This window comes from Zootoca vivipara, chromosome 2 (assembly GCF_965207765.1).
Source record: "Zootoca vivipara chromosome 2, rZooViv2.hap1.1, whole genome shotgun sequence".
Taxonomy (NCBI): domain Eukaryota; kingdom Metazoa; phylum Chordata; class Lepidosauria; order Squamata; family Lacertidae; genus Zootoca; species Zootoca vivipara.
In genome coordinates, this window is record NC_142584.1 from 104643698 (window position 1) to 104661940 (window position 18243).

The 18243-nt window shown below is 50.5% G+C and overlaps 1 protein-coding gene across 3 annotated transcripts; it reads right to left on the minus strand.

Annotated features, from left to right (window-relative positions):
- Nucleotides 1-2806: 2806 nt before the first annotated feature.
- LOC118080083 (uncharacterized) lies at nucleotides 2807-18234 on the minus strand. Of its 3 annotated transcripts, none has more exons than XM_088663330.1 (4): nucleotides 17870-18234; nucleotides 14940-15069; nucleotides 11868-11972; nucleotides 2807-9627 (listed from the first exon to the last, which is right to left on the minus strand). In XM_088663330.1, exons 2-4 carry the CDS (start codon nucleotides 15028-15030, stop codon nucleotides 8105-8107), a joined length of 1719 nt encoding a protein of 572 aa, XP_088519456.1. In that variant the 5' UTR covers nucleotides 15031-15069; nucleotides 17870-18234; the 3' UTR covers nucleotides 2807-8104. The 3 variants fall into 3 exon arrangements, with proteins under 3 accessions (XP_088519456.1, XP_034960904.2, XP_088519457.1); XM_035105013.3 differs by having other exon boundaries at nucleotides 2807-9624; nucleotides 17870-18232; XM_088663331.1 differs by lacking the exon at nucleotides 17870-18234 and adding an exon at nucleotides 17374-17791.
- Between the last annotated feature and the right edge of the window lie 9 nt (nucleotides 18235-18243).

Consider the following 18243-nt stretch of genomic DNA (forward strand, 5'->3'; position numbering starts at 1 on the left):
AAGACAGATCAGTGGCCTGACCCTCCTCCAACCTTTAAATAAGCACCATGGAATTATAGGGGACTTACTCTCAAATTAAGCAAGTGGAGAGACTGCAGCCCGGCTCCATCCTTGCCGATTCTGCTCCTGACCTTTCGGAGCCTCTCTCCGGAGAGATTTCAAGCGTGGCTTGCTTGCTTCTTCTCTGCTTTCTCGGGCTCAGCCTTGCCTTTCAATGCCCTGCAGTTTCCAGCTGCTCTGGAGTTAATAGTTAAGAGAGCCCGGGGTTGCCTGCTGCTCCTCCCCCTCCCCGGGAGCGGAGTAATGGCGGCGTTTGCAGCCCGATCTAGCCTCCCACTCCTGGGATCGGGTTGCAAGGATCGGGTTGTGGCATCCCCCTGGGGACAGCTTCCGCTGCAGGGTGCAGGGGGCGGGGTGGGGAGGTCTCACGGACGCCCAGGTCACTATGGATGCAGCAGCAGCAGCCGCCGCTTGCTGACCCAGGAAGCTCAACCCCGGATGCAGCCGGCGAAAAGGAGGCGGAAAAGACAGCTGCCTTCAGACTTGGAAGCAGCAGCCGGGAGCCCTCTGCTGGATCCCCAGAAAGGATCAGGATTCAGGACCCTGTACAACGGGACCCCCTAGCCTAGTTGGTAGCATAAGAGCCTAAGGAGAACCCTGATGGATTAAGCCCACCTGGTCCAGCATCCTGTTCTCACCGCGGACATCCAGACCTTTGCGCGCAGGGATTTGCCGGTGGTTTCCAGAGACTGGTGCTCGAAAGCAGGGCAGCCTCCAGCCGGGCAGCCGGAGAGCGTAGCCGCCAGGGCTACCGGCCTCTGAATCAGTGCTGGATTTAGGTATAAGCTAAACAAGCTCTAGCTTAGGGCCCCATTCCCTTGGGGGCCCCCCAAAAAATAAAAGGGGAAAAAACTGGGTGTACATTTCCAAAATATAAGATAAAAAATAAAAATACATACAGCAACAGTGTTTTCTTTTTTCTTTTCTTTTGTGTATGAACCTATTAGGTCCATAAATTACCATGTAGCATATATTCAACACACAAAAAACAGTGACAATTTGTTCTTGACAAAGGACAGCTGGACATATAAAAAGGGCCCCATTAGCTTAGAGCCTCATCAAACCTAAATCCGGCCCTGCCTCTGATAAACCTCTGATATTCCTCTTTTGAGCCATCCAAGCTGGTGGTGATCCCTGGCTCCCACGAGCTGCGTGAATATGCACTTTCTTTCATCCATCCTGAATATGCCAACATTCAGCTTCCACCAGTTAGAATTGCAGAGTTGGAAGCCTCTCGCCCCCGCCCCCCGATCATCTAGTCCAACCCCCTGCAATATAAGAATCTTTGGGCCCAATGTGGGTCTCGAACCCACAACCCTCAGATTAGGATCCTCATGCCCTACGGACTGAACTCCCTTCCCACCCACCCCTTCTGATGCCCGTGATGTTTCTCAAGACCGCCCATGAATGCAGTGAACCGAACTTCGGGGTTTACGTGAGAGTTTGCTTGTATTTTTTAAATAAGTGTCTTTCTACATATGTATGTATCAGTAGTGTCTGTTTTATCATTTTCTCCAAAACAGATAAGGGGACATCACATACCCTGAGCTCATATCATTTACACATGACGGGTGTGCTGGGCGAAGAACAAATAAGAAATAAAGAGGCATATCCCGCAATTGTCAACCCTGGGAAAGCTGTGCTGATGTTTCTTCCCCAGCTTGCTGCTCGTGGCCAAGAACGGAAAGACGGTTGTTAGTGAGACAAAGAAGGGAGGGAAGGGGCTCAGGGGAAACTGGGCCAAAGGCAGTGAGACACCCAGGAGGAAAACCTGGGCCCGACCCCTTCTTGCCCAGTTGAGTTGCCAACCTTTTCCTCTCTCAGGGCTCTGGTGCCTATCGGTGTGTCACCTGCATGCAGTGGCATAGCACGGGTTACCAGTGCCCAGGACCACACAGAGTAGGGGTGGGTTGGAGGGAAACAAACAGAGTACTCATGGGCATTCAACTGCTTGTCCATGTCCCCCAGGAGATCACAGCCGCAGAGATCAGAAAATAAGAGTTGTTCTGTTGTCTGGAGAGGTCACTTCCTGGTTGGCATGGAGAAGCCGTTTTCAATGGAGCCCAGCGAGGGAAGCATGCAGCTGTATGGGAGGCAGTGCCGGGTGTTGAAATGTGCACCCCCTAACAATTTTGCGCATGGGGGCAACCGGCCACACACCCAACAAGGCTGATTTTAAAAAAAAGTCGTGACTGGTCTTCCTCACTGAGTATCCAGCTGCCTCCAATAAACTCTTTTAGGGTATGAAAAGCTTCCTTTTAGCTGAAATATTCCTGATAGGTCTCAGAAGGTACTTCAGGATGAATCAATATGGATTTTTTTTAGAAGAGCCTCGGTGATCATGCGGGGGTTCGGTTGCATGTGCTACAATGAGCCACAATGTTTAAAGCGCCAATAGCAACTGTAATGGCTTCTCCCCAAATAATCCTGGAAACTGTCAATCCCTCTTCACAAACACCCGTTAGCCCTGCAGAGCACCCTGGTGGCCCTGTTCTGCCTACATGGTTGAAGGCACTAATGCTTCTGATGGCCAGTTGCTGGAAACTGCAGGAGGGAAGAGGGCTCTTGCGCTCGGATCCCATAGGCATCTGGTAGGTCTCTGTGAGAACAGGATGCTGGACCAGGTGTGCCACTGGCAGGCTCTTCTTTCGACATTAAAAGGACAGCTCGGAGAGTTAACCACGACATTGCCCACCCTTCTTATTTCCAGAGAAAACTCGGGAGGAAAAACAGCTCTGAACATAGATCAAGGTTTATTCACTTTTATTCCCCTAGTCTATTTTATTCACAATACGTACGTACAAGTTCCTGCTCACTTCAGACACAGCTGGATCAGAAACGCACAAAAGGTCAGGGACAGCCTACCACCAAATTCTTGCTAAACCCACACTTGGTTTCATTGAATCAGTTTGCCGAGAGTTGCTGCCGTCGGTGAGCAACCTCTATACGGAAGGTGTGCCCTCCTCCTGGGGGAAAAGCTGTTATTATTTCTAACATCTTTCGAAAGGCTAGTCCATCTCTTCAAGATGATGGACGGGGCTCTTGGAGACACTAGCTGTAGGGGGGAGGAAGGACTCGGAATGAGCTGGAAGTGGTTGAGGAGGCATTATAGCCTGTGGTTGCTAAGCGATTGCTAAGTGCTCCCTTCAACATTAGGCCTCGAGAACAAAAGAGTAAAGGGACAGGAAATCACAATGCACAACTCCAAAGTCCCAGTTAAGGAAGACAGGTACAGGACAGTGAACGGCCTTTCTTCAGTGCTCATTCAAGTAGGCAGGGTTGTCCCTTCTTTGGAATAGCCATACCTGCCAAGTTGCTGTCAGAGAAATAAGGGACTGGGCCAGAAATAGCAGACCGGAAGTAGCGCTGCCGCCATTTTGGAACTGGGCGGAGCATGCTCAGAAGTGACTGAGGAAAAACGGGGATTTCCCGGGGGAACCAGGAGACTTGGCAGCTATGGGAATAGCAGATATGACAGGTTTAGATCTCCCTTTAGTGTGCTGAGCTTTCTCCTTGGAAATAAAAGGATGGGAATTATGAATACTTTTGCATCAGCTTTCGATGCAAGCCCCTTTTATTGTCCCTTAAGCAGCTGCTTGATCTGCAATGGTTAGGATGCCAGCGATGCTGCAGAAGTGGATTTCCCGCATTAGCGGGGGGGGGGGGTTGGACTGGATGACCTCTGTGGTTACCTCGAACTCTATGATCAGGCGGTAGCAATGCTGCAACTCCATGCCATGAACAGCTTCATGCGGCTGGTTTCGCAGGAAAGGGCCAAAGCTCAATGGCTGAGCGTCTGTTTGCCATACAGATTCCAGTTTCAATCCCTGGCTTCTCCAAGTACGGTTGGGAGACCCCAGTCTGAAACACCTGGACAGCTGCTGCCAGTCGGTGCAGACAATACTGAACTAGATGGACCAATGGTCTGACTCCTATGTTCACCTGTTCTGATTATTAAGCCTTCATTAAAGGAACAGGAGTGAACAAGGCTGGCTTATTTTTCTGGCCTGTTGCAAACCCTAAAAGATGAAATCAAGTACAGTATTTAAAACTGGCCTTTTGCTTCCTCACTTGGGCACCATGTAAAGTCAACTCTTCAAGACCTTGGCTGGGGTTTCTTTACCCCAGGAAAAACCTCGGATAGCGGACAGCATTCCGGTCAAATGAGGTCAGTTTGGTGTATACAGGTAGTAACGTTACAACAAAAGAGAGGTGGGAAGTGGTACAACGCAGGAAGAAATTGGGGGTGCAGGGCGTAGATATTAACCAAAACAGGTTCTTAATAACATCCAGTTATCATTGTGCAGAAATCATTGTGCTGACGCAAGAAACAAAACGCACCACTACCACCCAAGTGATATTCAAGGCAGTCCAAGGTTGTTGTTTTTTGTGAGAGGGGTGTGTTGTCTCTGTCTCAGGTCCATAGCTGCCAAGTTTTCCCTTTTCTCGCGAGGAAGCCTATTCAGCATAAGGGAAAATCCCTTTAAAAAAGGGATAACTTGGCAGCTATGCTCAGGTCATCCTATGCAGAAAACTATCAAGGTGGTTTTGCAGGCAAGATTTTTTCCTGTCTTGTTATTCCTGCTGTTTGGCCTGGCTCCACACAACCAGCTTCCACCAGCCTCTTTATGAAGGGGTACGGTGGGGTCTTACAAAGGGGCACAGAGCAGTCTGCTTCAGTTGTTCCAGTGGGACTGTTTTATACAGGATGCGAGAAAAGACCCCCCCCAAGCCTTCTACAACAGAAATTGCCCAGCTCCACGTACTATCCGATCCCTCGCTACATCGCTCTGATCTACTTCTTTATCTAATCTACCCACCTAATCTATTACCTCCCTCGCAGCCCAATCCAAAATCCATTGAAATAAAAGTCGGAGATTTGACTTAAATGTTGCAACGAAATATACCCCTTTGTCTTAGGGCTCTAGGTTGACCACTAGCAGTTCCAATTCAAAGGATCGTAGAATCATAAAGGGTAAGAGTTGGAAGGGGATCTCCAAGGGTCGTCTAGTACAACCCCCTGCAATGCAGGAATATTGGTAACAGGGCTTGGAAAGATCCCGGAGAGCTAATGAGACATTCTGCAGAAAAGGTAGAGCTGGACTGTACTTATTTGAAAGATGGATCCCATATCTAGGCTTATAGAAAACTAGCATGTCAGGGAGAAGAGTTTAACCTAATCATTCCCCTGATCTACTAGTTTTCAAGGTGCAGGGATTTTTATTCATGATAGACATGAATAAAGACATGGAACCTCTTACTTGGAGCCTGAAGTGTTAAAAGTCCAGGAGAACATTCTACCGTGTTCTGCTGATTGTATAAACTAGTACTAAATGTCTATGGTTGCTATATTTTAAAGCAATTAGGCAGAGCTGTCTTGGAACTAAGCACAAAAACTTGTGAAATGTTGGCAATGGCAGCTCAAATCATGTTTGCCTAGAATAGCCATGGAATAGAACGGAGTCTATCCACGGAAAGCAAAATTGGAATGAGGCGGTAGAATGGATTGTACCCCATCAGACTCTGGTGGGGGACGACGACTTTTTGGTTATGCCCTTTTAACAGGAGACGCGTCAGTACTACAAACTTTAAAACTGGTGAACAAGCACAGCTTTCTCAACAGACCTGGGCATTCTGCAAGGGGGACAAGAGGTCAGCACCTCCACAAAACTTCAGTTTCCGAAAACACCTTGCTGGGGAAACTGCTTTGCAACTCGCTTCATTTTTTTAGGTGAAATATGCCCATTGATCAAAACGTGAAAGGGGCAATTTTCAGGTTAGAGAAATTGCTAGTGTGAACCTAAACACAAATGGAGGCGTAGACCGTCGTGTCAAGTTGAGGAAACCTGTGGTGTGTTGCTTAAAGGTAAAGGCAAAGGGACCCCTGACCATTAGGTCCAGTCGCGGACGACTCTGGGGTTGCGGCGCTCATCTCGCTTTACTGGCCGAGGGAGCTGGCATACAGCTTCTGAGTCATGTGGCCAGCATGACTAAGCCGCTTCTGGCGAACCAGAGCAGCGCACGGAAACGCCGTTTACCTTCCCGCTATAGCGGTTCGAACTGCTTTCGAACTGCTAGGCTGGCAGGAGCAGGGACTGAGCAACAGGAGCTCACCCCGTTGCAGGGATTAAAAGTGCCAACCTTCTGATCGGCAAGCCCTAGGCTCTGTGGTTTAACCCACAGCACCACCCGCGTCCGGTGTGTTGCTTACTCTGCACAATAATTCTGATTCTGGGAGGGTTGGTCCCCCTTCCCCAGCCTTTGAATCTGGAACTTGGTGGCAGGGATAGGAACACTGGTGGGAAACGGGCAGCCACCTTGCCCTTTCCACAGGGTTCCTCTGCAGCGGCACAGTCGGGTAATTTTATACTCTGCACTTCATGAACTTATGTGAGCCCCTCTTTTGATGGTCACATGTATCATTTCACTGGCTGCAACCAACCCTGCCATGGCTGAGGGAACTCTTCCTCAGCCTACTGAGCGGAGAGAGCTGGCCCCAATCCTGCCTTGACGCTGCCCTTGTAAATGGAACGGCCGCATGACAAGTCGGTAACTCAAGTGGGTTTACTCTGAGTGGGACTAGCACTGGCGACAACACCATATTGGCAGCTGAACCGGGAGGAGTGCCATTTGTGTTTTCCACCCTCAGGAAGCAAAATAACTTAGGCCAGGCCCGTTGGAGGCAAAATATGACTTGGGCAGGGCTGCATATGCAGAGTAGCTAACCTGCGGCCCTTCAGAGATGTTGACGGACTACAATTGCCATCATCCCTGACCATTGGCCATGCTGGGAGTTGGGAGTCCAACATCATCTGGTGTATGTGGGTGTCACAGCTTTAAGCCGTCTGTACCACAGAAATGGGACTCTTGTGATCTTCCTATTGAGGTCTTCTGGATGTTCTGGCACACCAATTCCCATCAGCCCCAGCCAGCAGGGCCAGCAGTGAGGGATGCTGGGAGTTGGAGTCCAACATCACCTGGAAGGCCATCCATCCCTGCCTTATGTGACTTCCTGTGGTGCTGGCTCCCACCCTCCTCTTCCTGCTTTGGCTAGGCCTGGTCCAACGGCTCTCCAAATCCTCGCCACAGACACTCTTGGAAATAAAAAAAAAAACCTGAATATTGTGCAGTCGCAGAATTGGCTTTGCAAGTCGTGTGTGATTTCCGCGATTTGTTCTGGTGAAGAATTGCCTTCCTTTCTTTTGTGGTGCTATGACTGTGCCTTTGGCCTGGCATGCAGATGCGCCCAGACCATCTCCAGCGGCCCTTTCCTCTCCTGCAAGGACAGTGTGCGCTACTTGAAGCACAAATCACACTGGGGTGCCCAGCCAACCCTCAGGAATGGAGAAGCCAACGGCAGCCACCTTGAACTCAAAGGAGAGCAGCTGCAAGGCCGCGGTGGCGGGTGAGGAACGTACCGGGCAAGGTCAGGTGGGTGCAAGGCAGCTTCTGCATTGGACAGAACGTTATCTCAGGCAGAGTGTGCGCCTGATGAAAAGATCAGTGGGACCTGAAACTCCACCTATGCTTATGCTGACCCCAATCGGTCCAGTAGGGACGCCATGGGTTGATTCCAAAGTAGCACTGCACGATTGCTCCATCAATGCATGGATTTTCGCTTGCGCAAAGTAATGTTCTCTTCCTCTCCTCGCAGACACCCCTAAAATTGCTTTGGAGATTCTCCCAACTCTCCGGAGAAATTTGGGAAGAATAATAATAATCAATTTATTATTTGTACCCCACCCCGCTGACCTGGGAAGGGGTGCGCAGTGGCAGGGAAAGGGAGAATGCTGCCCAAACCCTACTGGTAACAGAACGAGTGAACGGGATACGGCCCCATTTTACTTCCTTCGTACCTCCAGAACGCAAAGCGCACCCGCCCCTACCAATGGATTTTGGACTGGGCCTTTACACCTAGGGAAACAACACCTGGGGAATCCTGGTGGGGAGCACTGAAGGTCCGCCGGCCAAGCGCAGGGCCCCCATCCAACCCCCCAGCACAAAGCCTAGGGCTCCCATGGCCGGGCGAACCAGCCTCAGCGCCTTAGCATGGCACTAGCTCCTTATGCTGTGTAGAAGGCGGCATGAGCACAGTCTCCCCTGCCCGGTGGGCATGGCTGCGGAGGTGGCGGTAGAGATGTTCGGTGTCACGGAAGCGGCGCCCGCACTGGGGGCAGGGGTACGGCCTCTCGCCCGCATGCGCGTGTTGGTTCTTGAGCAGAGAGGAGGAGGTGGAGACGGCACAGGGCTTCCTGCAGTCCCCGCAGGCCCGGCCGGGGAGCGGGCCGTCGTCCGGTTCGAGGTGGTGGGCGTGCTGGTGCCTCTGGAAGTGCAAGGTGCTGTTGAAGCTCTTGCCGCAGTCTGGGCAGACGTGGGGCTGCCCGCCGGCGTGGGTGCGCTGGTGTCGGTAGAGGTGGGAGGTGCGCCCGAAGCGCTTGCCGCAGTCCGCGCAGGAGTAGGGCCTCTCGCCCGTGTGGATGCGCCGGTGCCTCTCCCAGTGGGAGCTCCAGGTGAAGCTCAGCCCGCACTCGCCGCAGCGGTAGGGCTTGTCGGCCGACAGGTGCAGCCGGCGGTGCTGAGCCAGCTGGCCCCGCGTGCCAAAGCTCTGCCCGCACTCCCCGCAGCCGTAGGGCTGTTCAGCGGTGCCATGCAGCCGGCGGTGGCGGGCCAGCTGCGAGCGCCCGCCGAAGCTCTGCCCGCACTCAGCGCACTGGTGGCTCTGGTCCCCGCCCATCAGGTGCAAGCGCTGGTGCTTCACCAGAGCCAGCCCGTCGGCAAAGGCCTTGCCGCACAGGGTACACTTGTAGGGCTTGCGCCCGCGGTGTGTGCGCTGGTGCTGGTCAAAGTGCAGCGTGGTGCTGAAGCTGCGCCCGCAGTAGGTGCAGATGTAGGCGCGGGTGACGCTGGCCGCCGCGCTGGTGCCGTGCGTGCGCTGGTGCCGGTAGAGGTGCGAGCTGCGGCTGAAGCGCTTGCCGCACTCATCACACGGGTAGGGCTTCTCGCCGGTGTGGATGCGCAGGTGCCGGGCGAAGTGGGAGCTCCATGAGAAGCTCTTGCCGCAGTCGCCGCACTGGAAGGGCAGGCGCCCGGTGTGCAGGCGCTGGTGAGTCACCAGCTCCGTGTTGCGGCGGAAGCAGCGCCCGCACTCGGCGCACTGGTAGGGCAACCCACGGCTGGGCATCAGGGAAGGCGCGGGGGCCACCGGCTTGGCGCCGGCGTTGGCGTGCGCCCGCTGGTGCCGGTAGAGGTTGGAGCTGACGTTGAAGCTCTTGCCGCAGTCGCCGCAGCGGAAGGGGCGCTCGCCCGTGTGCGTCCGCCGGTGCTTGCTGTAGTGCGAGCTGCAGCTGAACACCTTGCCGCAGTCCTCGCACTCGTAGCCCTTCTGCAGGACCATGAGGGGAGGCCCCTCCCGCGCCAGCACCTTGCCGCCACCCACTTGCTGCACCACCCTCCAGTGCAGGCTCTGGCAGTTCCCAGCCTCCAGCTGCACCACCGCAGGGCTGTCGTGCTGCTGGACATCTTCCTCGTCGCTCTCCTCCTCCTCTTCACTGCCCAGTCCCTCGACTGCTGGGAAAGACACGGAGGAAAAGAAATCTCCCTTAGGACAGTCTGCACATTGAAGGGGCAGGCAAAGCTCGAGGAAAGTATAAGACTTCCTTCAAAACTCAAGGAAAACTCAGGAAAACAGCTTTCAGATTGTTGTTGTTGTTATTGTTTTTACTACTACTACCACTACCACTACCACTACTGTTGTTGTTGTTGTTGTTATCCCCAGCCACGCTGGGTGGCTTCTAGCATATACAGAAACACAGTAACATTAAAAGCTTCCCTAGGCTGCCTTCGGATGTTTTCTAAAAGTTGTGTACAGTGGTACCTTGGTTCTTGAACTTAATCCGTTCTGGGAGCTGTTGGACTCCCGAAACAATTCGGAAAGCAAGGCACAGCTTCTGATTGGCTGCAGGAGCTTCCTGCACTCAAGTGGAAGCCACATCAGACATTCAGCTTCCGAAAAAACGTCACACCAGAACACTTATTTCCGGGTTTGCGGCGTTCAGGAGCCGATTCGTTCAGCAACTAAGCCGTTCGGGAACCAAGTTTGGACTGTAGTTGTTTATCTCCTTGACAACTGATGGGAGGGCGTTCCAAAGGGCAGGGGCCACTGCTGAGAAGGCCCTGTGCCTGGCTCCCTGTAGCTTCACTTCTCATAGTGAGGGAACCGCCAGAAGGCCATCAGAAGTGGCTGAAGGATGGGAGCAGAGATGCTCCTTCAGGGCTGAGGCTTTTGGACCTCATGACTGCAGATTTTGGACTTTTGGGGACCCAGGCAACTATGCAACTTGATTCCCCGCCCCTGCCCCAATCTCTCCTATGTATTGGTTAAATGTGATAACAAAAAATTTAAAACAATTCGGAAACAAGGTTGAAGGAAGAGGCACATCGTCAAAGGAATGCTCCTGAATCCATCGCTATTGCTGGTTTCCAAAGGGAGTGCCTTTTACCAGCTTTGTGTGGTGTGGCAGTTATGGCCAAGCCTTAGCTGCCAAGTATCCCGTTTTTCGCGGGAAACCCCTGGATTTTAATCCGTTTCCCGCTGTTCTCCCGAATGGAGAAAAATTCTGGAAATCCCCCGGATTTCCTACCTGCCAGGGAGCCTCCGTTTTGGGTGCGCTCTTCCCATGTGTGGGCACCGGAAATCGGGTAGAGCGGCAACGGAAGTCGCTTCTACGCATGCCCTTGGTGGTGGCCGGCGGGCATGCATAGAAGCGACTTCCGATGTCGCTCTGCCCGATTTCCGGTGCCCACACATGGGAAGAGCAGCCCCGGAAGTCCGGTACCGTGCCGCTGCTGATCCTGCATTTTTGAGCGGGAGACTTGGCAGGTATGGGCCAAGCCTTAGCCACATTAGCACAGTAGCATGGGTAACCTCAAGACTGGACTACTGCAATGGGCTCTAGGTGGGGCTGCCCTTAGAGTTGTTCTGCCAGCAGCAGCTAGTGCAGAATGTGGCAGCCAAGCTGCTAACACACCTCTGTGTTTCAGATATAGGTAGGTAGCTGTGTTAGTCTGCCATAGTCAAAACAAAATAAAAAAATTCCTTCCAGTAGCGCCTTAGAGACCAACTAAGTTTGTTATTGGTATGAGCTTTCGTGTGCATGCATGGGTATCTGAAGAAGTGTGCATGCACACGAAAACTCATACCAATAACAAACTTAGTTGGTCTGTAAGGTGCTACTGGAAGGAATTGTTTTGTTTTGTTTTGTTTTGTTACACCTCTGTGTGACACCTTTGCCGAAGGAGCTGATCTGGCTGCCAAAATGTTGCCCGTCCAAGTTTAAGGTTTTTGCTTTTAGTATACAAAGCCGCATAACAGCTTGGGACCAGGGTTTTTATCGTCATGTGATCCATAAATGAAATAACTAATTAAATAAAAAAATAACAACAGCAATAATGAGGTGCCACCTTCCTCCAGGTGCAAGGCCACAGCACAACCAACACTCAGCAGTGCACTAACGTTAAGTGGCTCAAGGAAATGAGCCAAGTGAGATATTTCAGGAGAGGGCCAAAAGAACAGGAGGGCCACACACACCAACCTGCCAAAGAAAAATATCTCCTTTACCCTAGGGAAGGTGTCCAGTTAGATCTCAGGTGCAAAAGAAAACCCATCAGTCAGCCTTCGTCTCTGCAGTACCATTGTTTGGCCTGGTCCATATTCTCACACTTCTTGCCTCCAGGAGACTACGGATGAAGAGAATCGGTTGGCCCTGTCAAAGAAAAAGATTGGGATCCACTGAAAGTGCATTACTCACCTAAGGTGGCTCTCCTGGCATTCTCCCTATTAATAGATGCCGGGACACAAGGTTCCTCGTCTTCTTCCACCAGGAAAATCTCATTGGGTTTGGGACTTGCAGGTCCTACATAAAGAAGGAAAAAGTGGCTATATCAAAGATATGATACTTCCGCCTTGCTTAATACTGTGCTATAATACCATATAATACTAACTACACTATTCCGAACTTAAAAATGGAAAGCGTAACGCTGGTGGTCAACAAAAGAGGTTTAAAGGCTGTCTCAAGGCAAATCTTTAAAAATGTAGTATAAACACTGACAATTGGGAAACACTGGCCTGCGAGCGCTCCTGTTGGAGAACAGCCTTTACCAAAGGTGTCATGGGCTTTGAAGATGCTCGAACTCAGAACGCAAGGGCGAAGAGGAAGGCACACTTGGCAAACCCTCACTGTGATCAACTCCCGCCTGGAAACCAATGTCCCCACTGTGGAAGGACATGTGGATCCAGAATTGGCCTCCACAGTCCCTTACGGACTCATTGTTAAAACCGTGTTTATGGAAGACAATCTTACTCGGCTACGAGTGATCGCCAAAGAACAAGAAGAATTCCATGCTTTAATATATATTACTAGTCTCATTCAGCCCGTTAAGAAAACGGGTGCTAGAGGTGCGACGGGGCCACGGCCTTCCCTCCCTTTCTGCGCTTGGCCGCGGGGCGCGCCGGGAACCCAATTAAACAAATCGCTCTCCCGTCGTGTCCCGCGGCCGAGCGCAGAGAGGGAGGGAAGGCCCCGGAGCCCAATACCGCCATCTTGGTCCGCCGCTGCAGGGGAACGGGAGGCAGAGGGTTGAGGGGGGGAGAGAACGTGCGCGTGTGTACGTCCCGCCTCTTCGTCCAGTCCCTGTGTCCGTGGGGCACATGCACATTAGCGCGGACAAAGGGACACAGGTAATCTGGACGCAGAGACACAGGGACTTTATTATATAGGATTGGTTTTTTCAAAGTGATCACAAAAGCACAACTCCCGCATCTAATGTTAGTGCTGTGCTGCTTTGTTCTACCCACTTCCTCACACCAAAACAGCAGCAACTGCGCAGCTATAAACCACTTGCTGACCCGCCGCAAATTGGTATGATTTACAGGAATAAAAATGCTGCAGGGGTGAGGAGCAGGAAGGAGCGGCTCTCGTCAGCCCCGAGCATCATCAGGGATGGTGGGATTTGTCATCTGATAATATCTGGAGAGCCCTGGGTCTCCCATTCCTGTGCACTGTATTCATTTGTTTGGATGATGCATAACCATTTCTTAAATCTGAAGCCAGCCCATTCTTTTCTATCCCATTTTCACCTTTGGGCATGCTGTTCTAGGCTGCCTGAGAGCCCACAATGGGTGGGGCAAGTTTTGGCAAAAATATTTCCATTAAAGGGTGAAAGAAGAACCAACCACCTTCCCCCATATATGCCCAACTTGACTCCTTCAATACAGTGGTACCTCTGGTTACAGACGCTTCGGGTTACAGACTCTTCAGGTTACAGACTCCGCTAACCCAGAAATAGTACCTCGGGTTAAGAACTTTGCTTCAGGATGAGAACAGAAATCGTGTGGCGGCAGCAGGAGGCCCCGTTAGCTAAAGTGGTACCTCAGGTTAAGAACAGTTTCAGGTTAAGAACGGACCTCCAGAACGAATTAAGTTCTTAATCCAAGGTACCACTGTATATGGAAAAGACACTTTTAGAAGTGCCACATAAAATGAGCTCCACACTTGCGAAGAATCAGTCCTTCAGTGTGGAACTCCCTGTCCATTGAAATGAGGCAGGATCCTTCACTATATTGTTTTCAGCACCTGTTAAAACCCCTTTTTGTTTAGCCAAGCCGACCTATGCATGTACATTCGACGTGTACTTTTAAGGCTTAATATTATTTTGTAACGTATTTTTAACTGCTCGTTATATTTATATTCTGGATGTGTTTTTATAAGGCCAGCCCTGTTTTAAACACCTGATTTTACTGTTATTTCTAACGTATATGTTTTGTTTTATGTATACCACTTAAGAGGTTTTGATGATCAAGGGGTATATAAAACCTATTAAATAAACAAAAATAAATAAAAGCAGTTATGGCTGCCTTTGTTATCTTCTCATTTGACCATGCAAACAAACAAATCTTTTTTTTATTTAAAGCCATACAAGTTCAGAATTTAAATAAGTTTATGCACTATGTTAAGGTGAAGATTCTAGTTACTGCACTAATTCTTCCAAGAGTTGTCGGCACTGTTAATTACTTGTTGTTGTTTAGTCGTTTAGTCGTGTCCGACTCTTCGTGACCCCATGGACCATAGCACAAGTTAATTACTTACTGCCTTCTAAGTCACACTGCAGCTTCTCAACAAGCCTCCCCTACAGGAACAACTTGGAGGATGCTCAGAGACTCTTTTAGAACATGGGTAGGCAAGCTAAGGCCCGGGGGCCGGACACGGCCCAACTGCCTTCTCAATCCAGCCCACGGATGGCCCGGGAATCAACGTGTTTTTACAGGAGTAGAATGTGCCCTTTTATTTAAAATGCATCTCTGGGTTAATTGTGGGGATTGCCTTGTGTTTTTACATGAGAAGAATGTGTTCTTTTATTTAAAATGCATGTCTGGGTTATTTGTGGGGCATAGGAATTTGTTCGTTGTGGTTGTTGTTGTTTCCAAAATATAGTCCGGCCCCCCACAAGGTCTGAGGACAGTGGACTGGCACCCTGCTGAAAAAGTTTGCTGATCCCTGCTTTAGAACATGCAGAAAGAAAGGAAGTACAGTGGTACCTTGGGTTACAAACTTAATTCATTCCGGAAGTCCATTCTTAACCCGAAGCATTCTTAACCTGAGGCGTGCAATCCCTACATAGGTCTCTCGCAGCCCCAGAAGCGGATTGCATTCGTATCCCAGGGCAAAGTTCGCAACCCGGGACACCTGCTTCCAGGTTTGTGGAGTTCGTAACCCAAAGCGTTCGTAAGCGGGACTGTTCGTAACCCGAGGTACCACTGTATTGCTTCTGGGCTCTGCAAAATGGCCTGCTTTAGTTGGTGATCTGCTGAAGGAGATACTTACTCAGTGCCACCAGACTGTCGCAGGTCTCCTTGTGAGCTTCCCTGTAAACGGGCTCCTGCTTCGGATCTGCAACTAGCCATGCATCCTCCATGATCCGATGCCAAGCCAGGTCCTAGCAAGCCACTGGCTCCTAAAAAAACAAAGACAATCGTTCCATCCATGAAACACACACATAGCCCCTGCTAAGCTGGTGTTCTCCTGCTTGCTCAAGCCTAAAAACCAGAGCAGAGTAGTAATATTACATCAGTCTAGTGTTTAATGTCAGTTTGCAAATTAGCCTCTCTCTTTTTTTAACACACACACAAAATATTGAGCTACCGCCTTGTAATTTAGTCGCAAGGGAGTCACAGAGAGAATGCTATAATTATTTGTGGGAGTAAATTATATCTGGAGCTCAAACACCGGACCAGACTTTGGGCTCTAAATTTTCCTAAAATAAATACCACTGTTAATCTACACATAGTTATTGAGGAATATCTCACTTTACCTAAAAGTGCATCAAGTGTTGAGTACAATCTACTGTACTGCTCTTTAGCCATCCTGACTCTGCGGCAGAAAGGTTAAACACCTTAAGGCAGTGATGGGTTACCTGCGGTCTTCTAGATGTTGTTAGACTCCAACTCCCATCATCCCCAGTCCAGTGGTAAATGAATGATGGGAGTTGGAGTCCGACAACATCTGGAGGGAACCAAATTCCATATCCTTGACTTTGGGAGTAGGCATCTATGACACCCCTTGCACTGGTCCAGCTGCCAGGATGTCAGGAGCCAATTCATGCACATGGGCACTCATCACTTGCTAACTGTGGATAGCCACCCAGTGACGACTTGTGTGAATAAATTATCACAGACGGAACTTCCAAGGCACCTCGTCCCCGCATGACCTCAGACACAGTTAGTTTGCACAGACAGCAGGAGATCTTTATATTTATGATAACCAAGTGATGGAGAAATAAGGGAATGGACATGTCCGTGTTAACCAGCCCTTAAATCCTCCTACATTTCAGAAACCAGTCGCTGTTTCCTGACTTTTTTGAGAGGGACTACTATCGTCATCAACCATAAGCAAACAAGGGCCATGGTTATACCGTACATTTAAAGCACCACAATGCCACTTTAAACAGCTTCCCCCAAGGGATCCTGGGAACTGTAGTTTGTTAAGGGTGCTGATCGGTATTAGGAGAGCCCTTCCCCCCCCCCAACTCAGAGCTACAATTCCCAGAGTAGTTTAACAATCAATTCCTCTTCCTAGAGAACTCTGGGAAATGGCAACAATTGTGACCGTCCAAGTATCTGACAACTTCTGTAGTTGCAGTTCCAAACTGGAACCCAACCCACGAGTCGCTGTTGGATCCATCATCAGCCCCAGCCAGCATGTCCAATGGTCAGGGTTGGTGGAAAGTGCAGCCGCAGATTCCCAATCCATATGTGGCTGTGCTGCATGGAGCTTTCTACGCCGTTAGCAGCAAGAGTTGGGACCATGGAACGAGGGGAGATGTGCGGTATCTGGTATTTACGATTGGCTCCTTGATCACTGCAGATGGTGACAGCAGTCACGAAATTAAAAGACGCCTGCTTCTTGGGAGAAAAGCAATGACAAACCTAGACAGCATATTAAAAAGCAGAGACATCACCTTGCCGACAAAGGTCCGTATAGTTAAAGTTATGGTTTTCCCAGTAGTGATGTATGGAAGTGAGAGCTGGACCATAAAGAAGGCTGGTCGCCGAAGAATTGATGCTTTTGAATTATGGTGCTGGAGGAGACTCTTGAGAGTCCCATGGACTGCAAGAAGATCAAACCTATCCATTCTGAAGGAAATCAGCCCTGAGTGCTCACTGGAAGCACAGATCCTGAAGCTGAGGCTCCAATACTTTGGCCACCTCATGAGAAGAGAAGAATCCTTGGAAAAGACCATGATGTTGGGAAAGATTGAGGGCACTAGGAGAAGGGGACGACAGAGGACGAGATGGCTGGACAGTGTTCTCGAAGCTACGAACATGAGTTTGACCAAACTGCGGGAGGCAGTGCAAGACAGGAGTGCCTGGCGTGCTCTGGTCCATGGGGTCACGAAGAGTCGGATACGACTAAACGACTAAACAACAACAACAACAATGCATAAAAACCCTGCAAATCCCCCAATTTAGGATGAGATGGGCATCAACTCAGGGATTTCCCTCAAGCCAAACCTCAAATGTCCCATTTCAAGGCCTCCTCTGGCTTAACAACATCTCCTTCCCATCTCAGTAAGATCCCTGAGGCACACCCCTCTTATTCCCATTTCACAGAAAGGGAGAAACTGAGGCTGACGTGCCTAAGGCCACCCAAGCCAAGCGATTGTAATAAACACTGGCATATCATTTCTAAATAATATTGTTTTCTTTCTTCCGATTATTTTTTTAAAGCGGGGATTTGAGGATGAAGAGAGGAATTTTACCCGAGACTGTGGTTTTCAAGACGAGACTTTACAATCCAAGGAGTGTTGTGGCGGCAGCAGCAGCAGCAGCAGTAGCAAAGCTGGAAACTGCACAAAGGAGCTCTCTAGCAAGGCAAAGGATCGGCCTTGAGGGCAATTTTGTTTTGTCTGCGCTCATCTTTCGAAAGCACCTGGGAAACTTTTAGACGAAACAGAATCGCCCACCACCTTCCGCCCCCGGGGCTGATTGGTCCATTGTTCCGTTCGGCGGCCAGGTAACCGAATCCATCCCTTCCTTGCGCGAGTGTAACAGGATCAGGTGTCAATTGTTGTTGTTTTTAAAGGAGCAGTTCTGGATCCAGCTACCCCACCCACCCCACCTCCCACTTCTTCCACCGCTGATCCACTGCCCCTCTCACCCCATGCCTCGACCCCAGGGGAGATAATGGGTGTCTTTTCGCACCGGGGGGGTCACTTTCCAGCCCATCTGCGGGTCGCCTTCAAAAAATGCATTTACCTGATTTGTCCGGTTCAGGAGCGAGGGGTGGGGGTAGAAAAAGGAGACGATCTTGCAGATCCCGAGCCGGGGGTGCTGAATATAAATCTGCTCTGGGGTGCCGATCCGAACAATTCAAACAATGAGAAAGTCCCTGCGTGGCTCGCGATCTTTATTAGAGGCCGTTTCGTGGAGGCGCGAGAACCCCACCAGCCTTTTGTGACAGGGAGGGGGACTCCCCCCCCCAAAAGAGAGAGCTGGCGATCTGCAATGGAGGCAGCTCGGTTCCTGCTTGCAGCTTGGGAGCCGCTTGCAAGGACGGAGGCAGCCCCTTACCACCACGATTTCTGGTCCTCTCCTCCTCCTCCTCCTCCTCCTGTCTCTCTTTTCTTTAT

Excerpts from the sequence above, each read along its gene's own strand:
- LOC118080083 (XM_088663330.1), bottom strand. The coding sequence starts at position 15,030 with ATGGAGGATGCATGGCTAGTTGCAGATCCGAAGCAGGAGCCCGTTTAC. Across the intron at positions 11,973-14,939 it reads CGACAGTCTGGTGGCACTGA|GACCTGCAAGTCCCAAACCC; the intron begins GTAAGTATCTCC and ends TTCTTTATGTAG. Across the intron at positions 9,628-11,867 it reads TGCCAGGAGAGCCACCTTAG|CAGTCGAGGGACTGGGCAGT; the intron begins GTGAGTAATGCA and ends TGTCTTTCCCAG.